Genomic DNA, 15,331 nt, shown 5'->3' with positions numbered 1-15,331 from the left:
AGCTTTGGAGTCGTTACCTTCCGCTTTACCGTACACGCCTCGGGCAAGATGTGCAGATTTCTTGCAACAGCAAGAAGCACCCGCGTTTGATTCCGACATTGGGACTTTCTGCGTGGGGTTTGCGTGTTCTCCGTATCCAAAAACACGCTCCGGGTTCGTCGGAGACCCCGAATTTGTCTGTATACGGGGTTTGTCCGCGAACTCCGCCTCTCTCACGCAGAGTGCAGGATAAGCGGTAGAGATAATGAAAGAACGAAGGAAACCCCAAGAAAACACATGCTAACCATGCTAGTGGTGAGCGACCGACGCGCCGACCGTGACTGCAACCGCGTCTGGTGGTGATGTGGTACGCCGAACAGGAATTTACCGAACCATTAGACTGACCTTGCCTGCACTCGAGCGCGCAGGCTGCCACGGCGCGAGGGGCGTTCCCGGTTTCGACCTTCTGAGGAATTATCATCCCGGCTCGGAAGCAACAACAGAAGTTTTGAAAAAAAGAACCGGGGGAAGGTTTTGTACAGCGCGCTCCCTCCCTAGAAGGCAATTCTGTTTTCGGCCTTGGCTTCGCAGGTGCCTCCCTTTCCCTTTTGTCGGTAGGCTATCGGAACAAAAAAAAAAAAAAAAAAAAAACGCTTGCATTCATTTCAGGATTTAAACATTTTTCCCCTTTGTTCCCCCTCGTGTACAAGCAGCAAATTACACTCAGGGTTGCGGAAAGACCTTGGACCGGGTGGCGCGGCTTCTCTCTCGGCTTCGTTATCTGCCCTGTTCTTTCTCCGCGCCCGTGACAGGGTGCATCAGACGGAGAGAAGCCAGAGCACGGAGCCGCCTTCTGTTTCTCTCGTGCACATCACTCCGGGACGTTATCATATTACAGGCCAATCCAAGAGAATTCGGAGGACAGCGGCGAAGCAGTCACTTCAAAGAGGCTCCAGTGTCCGGCTCTGCTCCCCGTGACCTGAAGGAGGAGCCGGGCCGCAGATGGAGGAGGGAGAAAAAACGAGAATGGGAGGACGAGAGAGAGAGAACAGGACATTCCAATGATCTCTGGTTGCCGGTATAAAGCTGGGATGCTGATTTACGGGCGGTTCTGATGTAGGGAGGGGTGAACCTGTGACTCCCCATAAAACAAGACGTTCATTATCCTCCGAGGCCTCCGAAGAACGGACGGACAAACAAGGGCGGATGGGAAAAAAAACTGGGAGAAAGTGGGATGAAAGAGCGGGAGGGGAAATTGTTTTTTTTTTTTAAAAAGCCGCAAAATAAAAGAGAGAGGGTTTTCCGTTGCGAAGCACGCGCGCGACGCCGACCGAGGGCAAGGGAGCGTGGCAGCGGCGCAGGACGGAGGCAGACGATTGAATATGAAAACTTAATAAGTGACGGAGGAAAAAGGGAAGGAAGGGAATACCGACGGCCGAAATCCGCCCGACTCTTGCAGATTTCTGTGGTATTGTGGGTATTATCGTAGATCGGCCAGAGGAGGAAGGACACGGAGGCAACGCGACACCCACGAGGCTCTTTTATCCTCCGCCCCGAACACGTCGTCTCCAAAGCAAACTCCACTTCCGAATCTGACAGCCGTCTGCGGCGGGGCGGCATCCACCCACATCCACTTTACACTTTTCCCGACGCTCATCTACCCGACACCGCCGGTCGGGAGGGGAGGGGAGGGGCTCGGACCACCCAGGCCCCGACAGTCAAAGAGGCCGTTTGATGTGGCGCGAGCACATGTGCCGTGTGCGAGCGCGATTTCTGCTAAAACACACTCGCAAACGCGGTTTTACCGCTTTCCCGCGCGGCACCATTACCCCCTCGCCGTCGGAGCCGGGGGGGCGGGAGGTGGAAGAAATAGAAAAGGTGGAAGCCGCCTCCTGCGCCGGTGCAGCGCCGGGATGAGATACCGGAGTGGCGCTCAACCAGAGGGAGAGGAAACCTGCCCGATTTAACCGCATCGCAATTAACCAATTAAGTTCAAAAGTTAACACGAGACTAATTAGAGAGAATAGTGCTGAGCACTTGTTTTAATTGGCCCCCTATTTTTTTTTTTTTTAACCTCCCCCGCTACCAGTCACGTCCCGTGACCCCGGCTGACTGGAAGTTTCGCAAAAGGCCCACGAAAACCACCGTCGGTCACGCGTTCATCGTCGGCCACCGAATCAAACCAGATCAAGGGCCTTTCTCGGAAAGAAGCGTGAAAATTGATCCGAAAGATGACGGAGCTGAGAAGGATTGTACGAACGCGGGAGAACAAATCATTAGTCACATCCAACATGGCCGTTTCCTGTTCGCCCACTCATATGTGTTCCCGCAGATGGATTTTAATGGATGCCAAATGGGAGGTTTAGTGCCTTGCTTTTTGGCCTTGCCGGAGTTTCTTTTTTTAAACACCCGTCGTTTTGAAAACTCGCCTCCGAAAAGCGCGGGTTCCGTCCCGGCGTGGCGGAGGAAGCGGGGGGGGGGGCGGAGTCGCAGCACCGGTAGCTAACACCGACAAAATATATGAGGGCTGTACGACACGGCGGTAGCAGCGGCCGGTTCCAGCCCTGCAGCCGAGCGCTGTTGGTTTGGAATCGGGCTGACGGCTGGAGAGGCTGAGGGAGAGGTGAGAAATCCCTCTTTGACTATATCTTTTGCAGTTGGGAAGTATTTATGCTTTGATTTTTTTTTTTTCCTCTTTTGTTGTTGGGGGGGAGGGGGGTTTATATGAAGGACGTTTAAGTTCCTGCATGGTTGATTAACTGTACGTGGGCGCTGTTTGTGTGCGTGAAAAGGAAGGAGAGGGGTTTGGATGTCAGTGTACAGTTTGAGGGGTGAAGAACTCCCCTGTTGTAAGTGAGACCCTTGAGGATCCCCCCCCCACCCCCATCCCCACCCCCCAATCCCCTTTTTCTCCCTTCCTCCTCCCTTTTCTCGACTCCCCTTACACCCGTCTCTTCCTCTGTGAGATCCACAGTGCTGGGAACAAATGTGTCATTAACAGGGGAGACCAAAATAATGTTTATGGGCTCGAGCAGCAGTGAAATCATTTTCCATATCAGTGCAACTGCATGGGCCCTGTGGGGGAGTAAATCAGATTTTCTCCTCCCTGTGCCAATGGGAAACATCATGGGAAAGAAAACAGATTGGATTGTTAGAGAGATGGTCTGATGCAGCTGTGGGCGTCTCTTTTTGTGTTTGGGTGTGTTGCTGTGTGTGTGTGTGTGTGTGTGTGTGTTTGCACGTACCGGGAGGAGACAGTCGCAGGGAGAGAACGCGAACGTGGGGGAAAGCTAAGTAAAATGGGAAACGTGTATGAGAATGAGACGGACGGACTATGCTAATCGCAATTTCATGCCACGGGAATAAAGGGTCAGAACGCGGCTTCGGCCCCGAACCCTTCTCGTGTAACAATGGGTCAGTTAACAAGCACACTCGACAAACTTTCCAAAGATAACAAATGTCTCTCCTTGAGGATTGCGCGGCGGCCCTGTTTACGAAGCAAAGTGCCTTTGCCTCGACGAGAGTTCGGCAAATGTCAGGCTATTACGGGCTGATTTGAAATCCTGACGGTTTTACCTGAACGAAGAGACAAAACAGCGTTTAATAGGAGCGCGGAGGGGGGGGGGAGGCAATCAAGCAGAACGCTGACGGTAAGAAGGCGATGCTCGGAAAGCCGACGCCGCGTAATGAAAGTCCAGACCAAGTAATGATAATGATAAGGTACACTATCGGTGTGCTGCAACGGGCAGCTCCTGTTTCATCATAAAAAATTATTTTCTGCAAAGGAGACATTGGACGCCCTGTTTAGCGATGCTGTGCTGAGACGTTGCTTTCTCGTGTGTGTGTGTGTGTGTGTGTGTGTGTGTTGCTATTAAATCTGTGTTGTGGGAGTATGGAATGTGAGTGTGCATGTGTGGGTGGGTGTAAAAGGAAGGTAATGGGCCTTGAGCTCATCTGTCCTGGCCTGGTCCTGCTGCTGTTTCGAATCCATCCTCCCACCTCCTGCGTCCCGGCCCGGAATGTCTTCTTGTTCTCCGCAGATCGAGCCGGTGATTCAGCGCGATCTCGTATTTTCCGGCGGATCCCGAACGAGGGTCCGAGCGGCCAATCGTAGCCGTTCGTCGGCTCCTACGGGCCCTCGCGGTTCCCTCTCACTCCGTCGGCAGCGAACCTTAGCATCACCTCACCGTACCTGACCTCTTTTCCCTTCCCGTCTCAACCCACGCCCCTTAACCTCCGCCCAACCAGTTCTTACTTTTATTGTTTCCAAAATAACACGTTTCCCGGATTGCCCCTTGGCTATAACCCAACGGGCGCACTAGTCATCTCTTTCTTTACAATGGCGCCGTACAATCCACCGTTCGCTCAGAGGTGACAAGGCGGAGCCAGTTGTTGGACAAAGATAAAACTGTCCCCAGTAAAGATTAATTATAGGAACTCTGATGTGGAATTCCCCCCGTCGGGGAGGCCGGCTCGGTAGGTAGCCGCGCCGAAAGACACCTTTTTTCGGCGCGTGGTTTCGCGGATGGCTGCGTAAAGCCGAGGGAAAAAACATATTTCGGTGGGATGTTTGTATTCCCTGCAGCGGCTCCATCCTGAGCGGAATCAAAAAAAAAAAAAACAATCAATGACGCATATTCCCCGATCCGTTTTCTTCCTAACCCTCGTTGCCACCGAGCTCGGTCCTAAGCCCGGGCAATCCGGTAAGACCAGGATTAGCATCTCTTGTCATGTCAACCGCGATGTCATACGAACGGTTATTTGCCGACCGCCGGAGCAACGATCCCCCGGAATCGCCGCCGTACGGTTGACGCCCGCCCCCGCCCGCCGCGTCGCCCCGCTTCTCTCGTCGCACCCTCGCTTCCCGACCGAAACTCCCGCCTCGCTCGCTTTTCCTCCTCCATCCGCTCTTCCGATCGCCGCTCCCGTTCCCATGCTACTCCTCCCACCCTGCGCTGACCACATCCACTAAAGTCAGTCCACAGGCACGCAGTGTGGATGGTGTCGGAGGCGTGCGCCGCTGGCACTTTCCCCCACCCCTGCACCGGGCCCGGGTCCAACATCGGACTTCCTGCTCTGCCTCTCCCTCCCTCCCTTACTCTCCTAAGCCTGTGAGAAGATCATCCTCCTCTATATGGTCTCTCCATCCTCCTCGCCCCTTCCCTTCCCCCTACACACCCGCCCGAATAAAAAAACAAAAAAAACAAAACAGACAATGTCAGCGAAGGTCTCTCCAAAGTGTGTGTGATTTGGGGGGGTGTAAACAAAATTTGCTTTAGTTGTTTCTGAAGTGAGCAAAAAATTTGGCTACCAGTTGAGTTAATGTTTTCAAGATGACTTTGACTGTTTGAAGGAAATCCCCCCACTTTAGTAGCCTTTTCAAATTCCTTCTGTCTTTTATTGTGAGGAAGTAGGTGCCGGGTTAGTCAGCGGCCCTCCAGGGTTGTGTGCGCAGTTTGTCTGGGGCTGCCGATGTGCACGGTTGCCCAGTCCTGTGTTACCAGAGAGGCCCTGACACCGGTAATGAATGAACATGTGCCGCATGTGGAAAGTCTTGCTGGCTTCTTCTGGAGCGTCTGGATTCCTGGGCAGAACGTTGCACTCCATCAATAGGGGAGACTGATAAGAGAGAGACACTGGAGTGGAAGTCAAACTTTTTATTTTTCTCATAGCGACAGACGGCCTCCTAAATATGTTTTTACTCGGTAAGTCAACATTCCAAATGTTTTCCTTCTTCCCTTTTTCTAGCTACGTCTTCATTCTCCCTGCCTTTTCACATCGGTCCGGTGTTCAAGAGACGTTTTTTTTTTTGTTTGTTTTTTTTTGTTCTGGAGCCTTTACAGGTCCCGCCACGGCAACCGAAAACATTTTTGGTACCTTTTCTCGCAACTTTTTTTTTTTTTTCCATTCAATATCTGGCCCGTGTGTCATATCTTAGAGTAAAATAAGCAACACCGTTGACAAGAAAGGGAAAGATATTTTCCTATTTTATCATTTACGTCCGGTCCGAACCGATTTATGACAGAAAAGGAGGAGAGGATGTGTGATTTGTCACGGGACGTGACACGGCGGTGAGTACGTGGTCTTGAATTACCGAGTGGAAATAGTGAAGAGATACAGAGTCTGCCTAACACATTGCACTGACCGCTGACTGAGCAAACTCAACAGGCTTGTGTCACTGACTTTATTCTACTGCCAGAGGAAGTCTGAGGCATGCATGCATGTGTGTGTGTGTGTGTGTGTGTGTTTCTATCCCAGTGTTTTTTTTTTTTTTTTCCCCCCCTGAGACATATAGAACAGGTGAAAATCGCACACCCGCGATTTTCCCCCCGGGGATCCTCGTCACTCGTCGCCGTCTCCTCCCCCCGCCGTCTGCTTTTCGTCCCGGACTTGGCGACCCGTCCGTCCTCCCGCCCCTTTAAGGGGAAAAGTACCATTCACAGTGAAGTAATCGTACGCTCTATCCTGTAAACAAATTCGTGCGACCGTTTCAAGCCCGAGAAGGGGTGTGTGCTTCTCGAGAAACACACACCCCATTGATCAGATTCCCAGCATCCGAAAGAACAACGTGCTGCGGGTGGGTGCCTGTTGTCCTTGCTCTTTTCCATCGGCGCTCGGCCCACACTTTCATGAATCCCTTTACATCCTATTATAGTATAATTCCGTGTTAAGACAGTAAACAAGGACTCGCCGCGGAGCTACATTAATGGTCAGGAATGCTCGTCGGAGCAGATTAGTGACCCAAACCGGGCAAAGATTATGACGACTCCCTCCTGGCAGCCTACCAATTGAAACCGGATTAGATGCAAGAAAAAAGTGTGTGTCCGTCCATGTGTGTGTGTGTGTGTGTGTGTGTGTGTGTCGGTGGTGTGTTAAGGTAGGCTGTTGTTGCCGGGCTGCACGCTGACCAACTGCATCTGCCCACTGCTGTTGTAATAGCTAGCATTCAGTCTCCTTGCCTGGAGCGCTGTTTCTCTTTTGTTCCCATGACAACCGGCCCTTTCTTCTCCCAGCTCGCTGCTCGCTCCGTGTCACCGCGGGGACCCGCCGCCCAAGTTCGTACCGACGTATTTGTTTTTCGCCGCCGTACACGAGCCCGTCCCGTGCACCGTGTGCATCCGGTGTCCGTCCAAGCAGCTGCGATACTCTAAGGCTTTTTTTCCTCTGAATGTTTAGTCGTGTTGTGTGTGTGTGTGTATGTGTGTGTGGGTGTCACTGTGCTTTGTTTATAGATCGGGAGCTTTAAGATAAGATAAACTTTATTGATCCCCATAGGGGAAATTCCTTTATCACAGCAGCGTTAACAGTTATAATGTCAAAAATGAGAGAAAACAAAATATATATGAATGAAACATTAGAAGACAGAAGCAGCAGCAACAACGGGGATATTAATGGACAACATAAAGGAACAGTAAGGGTGAAAAATACACAACCAAAAATAAAAATAGACTGACAATGACAAGAAAAAAGTTAATGAACAAAAATTGGCAAGATGTGTGCGGGTTGGGACCAACAAGGATAAGAAAGACGGCACAATTAGTTTGTTTTATATCTCGATGCCCCCCCCCCCCCCCCTTTAATTCTCTAATAGGATTAATCTCCATTGCGGTCGGGGATCGGCACAGATTCGGTGTCCGTGCGAACGGGGACTTAAGATACGAGGCCGGTTTGAGAGAAAAAAAAAGAAAAAAAAGGAAAACAACAAAAAACACTTTTCCAAGGAGCTGCTCGGTGGCAGCGGGACAACCTTTCGTCAGCTGCTGCGGAAAGTCCAGGACTGATGTTTTTGCTCCACTTGTTCGGCGCCACTTTGGTCTGAAACTGCCCCAATGCTGCCGCGGCGGCCCAAGTCCACGCCCGCGCCCACGCCCACGCCCACGCCCACGCTCACGCCCACGCCCACGCTCGCAACGTGCGCTTTCTCACCGACACCTCTCGTTCATTAAGCTTTAAATAGGTGCCGGGAGGTGGTTAGATTGAAATGCTGTGAGTGCTGCTCATGCTCTCGGATTTATTGGTAGCAGAAGAACTCATAAATTGCGTGAAGAGAGAGACGGAAATTCGTGCTATACGATTCCCCCCCTCGCCCGCCCGCCCGCCCGCCCGCCACCGGGTTTTCTTATTTTTCCTCCCCGTGCGATGCAAACAAACAGACGGATCGAAGCGGGAGGGGCTACCGAATGTCGAGTCGGCGCTATAACATTCGTGAAAACCACAGCATCGATGTCGCAACCATCTTTTCCATCGGTTGTCCCCCCTCGAAGCGAAACCGTAAACTCCCAAGACCTCCTCGCCGGACATCCGGACGTCCCCTAATCGGGTTTCTTCCCCCTTCGCCGTCTACCCGGCGCACACGTCGTCCTCCCCAACAGTGCGAAGAGGGGCTTTGCGGCCTCTCCCTGTCACTCTCGATGTCTCTCTCACCCTTCCCCTCCTCTCTGGGGTGAGGCTGTTAATAATGCAGGAGGATTAGCTGATTTATGTGAGCCGGAGGCGCTAAGGAAAGCTCGGGTTCCTGGGGGCGACGGGCAGAAAGAGGGGCAGCGGAGTGTGCAATGTGGATGGCTTTGCCATACAGGAGCCTCGGGTGTCTGGATGCGCGCCCGGCAACGACAGCGGCCGTAATCCGCCGACCCCCACCTCGGCTCGTGCAGAGCGCTGTCAGGAGTGCACGGCGGGGACATGGGTGATTGGAGGTGGCGCACCGGGGGTTGGAAAATGTGAAGGGCTGCAGAAAGCGCAGATAGATGGATAGATAAGCGCGTTCATAAATGAGATAAGACAAAAGGTGACCGACGGGCTCGACGTGGAGGAGACGCGCGCTAACCGATCGTGGATTTTATGGTGCTTTTTTTTTTTGAGCCGGGGGTCTGAAAGGTCGGGGATTTGCGGGGATTTCCTTTTCATCGGGAGGTGACAGAAAAGTACCTGCAGAGGAAAAGCGAAAAAGAGAGAGAGGGAGAGAGAGAATTCCACTCCTGTGCCATGGACCATGAACCAAAGTCTATTCAGTGCTGGAGGAATCAGCAGACTGATGGGTTTGTCCCTGCTGTCTGCCCAGAGGAGGTGCTCTCTCTCTCTCTCTCTCATTGCCTGGCTGATTAAGACTTCCAGGCAATTGTTTTCACCCTCCCTGAAAAAAAAAAAAAAAAAAAAAAAAAAAAAAAAAGATCGATTTATGTTTGGACTGAGTCGCGCTCAGTGAAAATCAAATCAGCGTTCCTTGTTAGACCAGCTCATCATGAGGAAATGATAATGAATTCCATCCCCCTCCCCGCCCTCCTCTCCCCACCCCTTGTGTTTCTCAACCGCTAGATTGTGACGCAATGTATTATACACCGATGTGTGTGTTTGTGTAATACGCGCATGTGTGTTCTCATGCAGGCGCCGTCATACATATGCATGAGAGTTTACGGCGTTGTGACTTGGGGGAAATGAATGTGCAAAGAGCCCGTCGCCGGGGCCCCTTGCTCAAGTGCACCGGCGGCGCTTAATGGGAATGCAATTTAAGTCGTGGTTAATCAGTGTTTTTTTTTTTTTTTTTTTTTTTTTTTAGTGTGTGTTGTTGTTGTTGTTTTTCTTTTTTTCCATCCCGCCCGGCAACGCATAATAGACAATCAGCCCCCAGTCACACTGGCGTCGCGACGAATGGTCAATTACTCATCATGGTCTTGTTAAACACACAGTTCAGGCAGCCGGGGACAGATTGCTCCGCCGCCGCCGTCATTACGGGAAAGGAGAAAGCGACGCGACGCTATGTGTCGAAAAATAAAAAAAAAAAGGTCGTCCGGGAGAGGAAGGGTCGGACTATAGGTGGCTCCTTGCCGGGGGATTCGCATCTTTACAGGAAGGGGTTCCTCATTAGCCGTTTCCGCGTTGGGTTTTCCAGCGAATCGGGAGGTGACTAACTTTATTAGCACGGCGGAAATGGGAAAAAGGAATATTTCAGCGATCACAATTAAATCCATAAGTCCGAGCCTTCCTGGAGTTTTTTTTTTTTTTTTTTTTTTTTTCTTCCACCTCTTATTCCCAGGAAAAAAGTTGCCCTCTCTCTCCCCATCACCACTCTAAAAGAAAATATCACCCCCGAAAAACAAGAACGGTTCCCACGCTCAGCAAAAGGTGAGGTCTGACTTTAGACCCGCAAAGCGAGAGGACGCCGACGGAGACGTGTGTGTGTGTGTGTGTGTGTGTAACTGATGATAGTCTGCAAGATTGTCTGTGTCACGGAGAGAGGCGGGGAAGAATGAAAGAAAAAAAAAAAAAGAGGCGGTGAAATGGAGCAGAGCAAAAAGAGATTGAGGGAATGAAAGTGAGAGATGGAGAGGACGGGATTGTGGAGGAAAAATCGAGGGAGAGACAGCGGCGGGAAACGGAGGAAAAGCGTGTGAGAGCGAGAGGGAGCGAGCCTGAGAAACTGTGTACTCAGCTGTGAGATGAGACCTCTGTCTGCCCGTGGGGAGAAGTGGTGTGAGGGGAGAGCAGACGAAGAGAGGGGACTGTTCTGTCAGCGAGGAGGAGATTCTTACACTCCCTCTCTCACACACACACACATGTATTTTCACTCATCTATCCTTTACCCATGGTAACCCTCAAATCTGCCCGGCTGATTCCACTCCGGAGTGGGAAATGAAATTTTGCATCTGTTTGTGGATCTCTCGGGATGAACACACACACACACACACGCACACAAATTCTAACCATGTTTTCTCTCCTCACCTTTGTCCCCCCCTCCCCCTCCCCCTCCCCCTCCCGCCCCCGTGGGAATGCAGGCAGTGGATTGATGGGCAATTCCTCCGCCTCCTTCATGGGGACCTTTCTGGCCAGTAGTCTGGGCTCCCCGCCTTCCCACCCATCTCACAGCTCCCGGCCGCCGTCTTCGCCCTCCTCGCCCTCCTTCCGGGGCGGACCCCATTCCGGCGCTTCGCAAATCTGGTTCCCCCATTCACATGAAGGTATCGCAAACCACACGTGCCCAAGGGCCGTAACCTCTCCGTCTGGTGGAGGGGATATTCATATCATATCTGGGCCGCATCGGGGACAGGGCTTTGCACGGTGTATTGTTACTGTCATATTGTTTATTTTTGGGTCGTGCTAGCTCTCCACCAGAGCGCAGCTTGTAATCGTCTAGAAGGAGTCAAGCTCCCACCCTTTTATTTATGCACAAAAATAGGCCCGGGCCCAACATGTTTGGGATGGAAGGCTGCACCACAGTATCTGGATGGGGACTCAGAGTCAAAAGTTCAGCCAAGGAATCTTGCGGTATTCGATTCACGTCAGCAGGAATGTCACTCAAGGCTCTCTGAAGCGGCATGTGCAAATTCGGCACAGCGAAATACTGCAGTGATTGCAGAGCCTTCAGCTGGTGTCTCCATCACAGCTTAATAGGGTGGTTCCCACCCAGAGTTCCTCAAAACCCTTGCACTCACACACACACACACACACACACACACACACATATACACGTAAGATAAGATAAACTTTATTGAACCCCATAGGGGAAATTCTTTTGTCACAGCAGCGTAACACTTACAGGTGTCAATGAAAATGAATATATGAATATAATTAGAGAGACGATTAGAAAATAGCAATAGAGAAAATAGAAAAAAAAAAATCCACAAATAGATAAATGAGAGAGAACAATCGCGGTAACAACATCTAGGATAAGAAAGGACAACAGAATGGAAAAAAAAAAAAAAAAAAACACAGTAAAGGTGAAAATAGTAAAACAAAACTAAACGACAGCATGAACGGAGTGACATTAGCAAGGACAGGAATAAAATGAATAAACAAAAATAGGCGGGATGCGAGTGGGCCGAGACTGATAGGGATAAAGAGTTCGGGCCATGACCCGTGAATGGGTGAGGTCGTGATGCTGTGGTGGCACAGATGCAGCTCCGGCCGGTCAGAGCTGTGTGCCGTCCACGCTGCCGCTATACGGCGTGATGGCCGCGGGCGCAAAACTCTGCATATTTCTGCAAAGAAGACGATATTGCAAAAAGAAAAATCTTAAATTTCGGAAGTTCTGACGTGAGGGATGACATCGGTTGCTGAACAGACCGACGTATTTATAACTTTCTTGCAAGCGCACCTCTTTTTACATCCGCTAATTACAACATGGCCGGCTATTTTTCTATTTCCGGTGAAGTCGATGACCTCTTGCAGAATTTTTTTTAAACATTTTTTTTCCCGCTAAGATTAGCCCAGCTGTTAGTCCGTTGGGGGAATGCCAGCGGGGAGTGTTTATTTGTGGTCACTGATAGGCGGCGCCCGGGTTGTGCAATGTGTCGCCGAGTCCTCCTCCTCCTCCGCGCGCCTCCTTTGCCCTCGTGCACGGCTGCGACCCATCCGGCACCGGACGTCCGCCCAAATCTAGAAAAGCTATTGGATTCCGCGTGGGACAAACCGACATTTCAGTCGAAAACGGGGATCGGGTTTATGACCTTCTCCGATGCTGCAGAACTCCGCTCCGTGACGAGCTAACGTTACATCGCTTTTAAGAAACACGGGCTTTGGTTCTTCCGTCGCCGGTAGCGTTGCTGTGAAGCGGTCTATGTCGAACCCGCGCTGGCATCAAACCGCGCCCCATAATTCGCAACTCGTTCGCCGAATATCTCCTTTCAAGGCACAAACCCAGCTGGCTCTTCATAATGGGAAAAGGTGAGCAGATATATGACACTAATAAACCTGGAAGGGGTAAAACCGAAGCCGAACGGCTGTGAGCGGCTCAGGCGGACGCATTTTCCCTCAAAACTCAATTTGCGCAGATCAGTGTTTCTTTTACCTTGTAGTTTTATGGTTTGATTGTCGGAGACATTTTCTTCTTGTGGAAAAAAAAAAAAGAATAATATTAATAAGAGTGAGGATGATAATGCCAAGCCTAATAAAAGTAATGGAGGTGATTATGACTGGGATTATTACTCAGTTGGCAATGGAGGCCATTATCTCTATTGCAGTTTAATTGCATATAACGCACTAAGAGCATGATTGAATCCAGACTGTTCATCAACCGCATTCAGCTGTTCCCTCCTCAAGATAATTGCATATTGTCTTTTTCCTGTTTTGCATAAAAAGCAAGTCATCAAAATGAGCGGCACAATTACCCGACTTGCACCTCTTCTCTCCGGGTGTCAGCGCGACTCCCACAAGCAGCACCGCAGACGCTGACTGCTGTGCACGCAGCACCTGTAGCCTTAAAGTTATATATATATATATATATATGTATATAGATACATATACATATGCACACATTAATACACACATCTATCTATCTATCTATCTATCTATCTATCTATCTATCTATCTATCTATCTATCTATCTATCTATTTATCTATATAAATATTTGTATTTTATATACTGGATGAATTATAGGTAAATTTTTTTTAAAATTATTATTCTTATTTGAATGGTACTCTGTGTCTTATTTAAACAAAACATTGCTGGTGTTTGAAATGCAGTAAAAAGACGGTATGTTAAAAACATGATTACATGCATACAGTTATATATCACATCACCTGGAGGAACCCCACGCAGACACAAGGAGGACATGGAGACTCCACAACAACAACAACGAAAACAACAATGATAATAATAATAATAATAATAATAATAATAATAATACATTTTATTTTAGGCCCCCTACTTGACACTCAGGGACTCTGTTCAAACATGTACACATACACAAAATACATATTTAAAAGAAGGAATAAAAATAAAATGATAAGTTAAAATACTAAAAATAAATACAGGTCATAATAGTTAAAAAAAAATTATAATATTGATGATAGTAATAATTATAAAAAAAATTCAAATAACAACAAAAACAACAAAAATAAATATGATAATAACAATAATATGGATAACAGTAATAATATAATGAGAATAATAATAATGCTGTGTTAGAGACAAAAAAAATATATACAATCTATATATTTCTAACTGCTGAATTATACATATACTTAGCCTTCGCTTGATCTAGAGATGTGTCTGCGTCCTTTCTGAATACTTAAAAACGTCAGAAGTAAAAAAGCTGAGTAATACTGAGAGAAAATCCGGGCAAACGGTTTTAATGCAGTGACACGTCTGGATTGTAAGATGGTTGACTAGTTTATACACACACACACACACACACACACACATATACACACTTCCATAATCAAAGGGGTATTTTTGCTCATGCACATCAAGTAAAAAAGCAGCGCAACCTTTGTTGTCAGATTTATATCCTTCTGCAATACAGATGTATTTCGACTGGCTCCCAGTCGGAGTCTGAGGTGTTGTAAGTCGAAAAAGAAGAAATATGTATTTCCACATTAATGTTCCTACTCATGCAGATTGTTTGGAGTGCGGCCAGTTAAGTCGGGCTCGCGGGTCGCGTTTCTGCTGGGAATGTGAGCGACAAACCATTAGCCGAATGACACGTTCAGCGAAACTATAAATAACATCGCCGGAGCGGTAATGTTGTTCGCCGGGGCGCCGGCCCGACATCCGTTGACGGAGCGTCTCGCGTTTTCCAGACGGAAACCCCATCCGGGCAAAATGATTTCGTTCAGATCAAACGCTAAATGAATAGCTTTTCTTTTCACGCGGGTTTGCCAAATACTACAAAAATCATTATCCCACGTATGTCGCTCCTTTTGCCAAGTTCCCATCCCAAGTATCTGCTCTTGTATGGAACAGTGGGAGTTGTTCTAATCAAGACTAATTATTGCGGCGCTCTTCCTCCCGAGCCGCGAGGGGTGATGAAAAGTGTAAAGATGATGCCACGAAAAGAGCGCCGGTCCCAGCGGGGTTGCGGATAAATCACGTGTTCGACACAATAGAAATATGACATTCGGAATCGACCGGTATATTAATTTCGGGTTGCGACGCCATCTCCTCACGTGGCTCCGTCCAGCAAGAACCCTCGCATCCGTCGATACCCTAATTTTATCGATTAAGTCGGCTATTTTTTTTCATTTGGCTATTTCTATTTTCCATTTTTTAGATGTGCTGGACCGAAACAGCGCCAGCTCTCAAAAGGGGGGTCGAACCCGGTGTTCTGTTAAAGCCATATAAGCGTAGGGACAGAAAATGGTGAGAGGGATTAAACCCGTGGTGCTTTTTGAAGGATCCCGTTTCATGTCGGTAACAGTTTGAAGTCACCTCAGTGAATCAGCTAAGTGGAAAAATTTAAACAGAAAAAAAAAAAAAAAGGAATAGACGAACCCCTTTTACAAAATAACCTAAAAAAAAAAAAAAAAAAAAAAACAACAGGCCCCAACCGCAGGCCCGGGGCCAGCTGGACGGGATCCAAATGACTTCTTGCCAAAAACAATCCTCATATCTCATGTCCACACATATAGACGTACA

The 15,331-nt window shown here is 49.0% G+C and overlaps 1 protein-coding gene across 1 annotated transcript in view; it reads left to right on the top strand.

Moving 5' to 3' along the window:
- Positions 1-15,331, top strand: part of bahcc1a (BAH domain and coiled-coil containing 1a) — a 69,088-nt gene that overhangs the window by 18,892 nt on the left and 34,865 nt on the right. Inside the window, exon 2 of the mRNA XM_086176084.1 lies at positions 10,752-10,934. Coding sequence (XP_086032210.1) covers positions 10,752-10,934 — 183 coding nt within the window. The remainder of the gene's footprint in view (positions 1-10,751; positions 10,935-15,331) is intronic.

This window comes from Fistularia commersonii, chromosome 28 (genome assembly GCF_037954325.1).
Source record: "Fistularia commersonii isolate RoL2024-O1a breed Wild chromosome 28, RoL_Fcom_v1.0, whole genome shotgun sequence".
NCBI classification, from domain to species: Eukaryota; Metazoa; Chordata; class Actinopteri; order Syngnathiformes; family Fistulariidae; genus Fistularia; species Fistularia commersonii.
The sequence above is the reverse complement of the archived record's forward strand: the minus strand, read 5'-3'. Positions and strand labels throughout refer to the sequence as shown.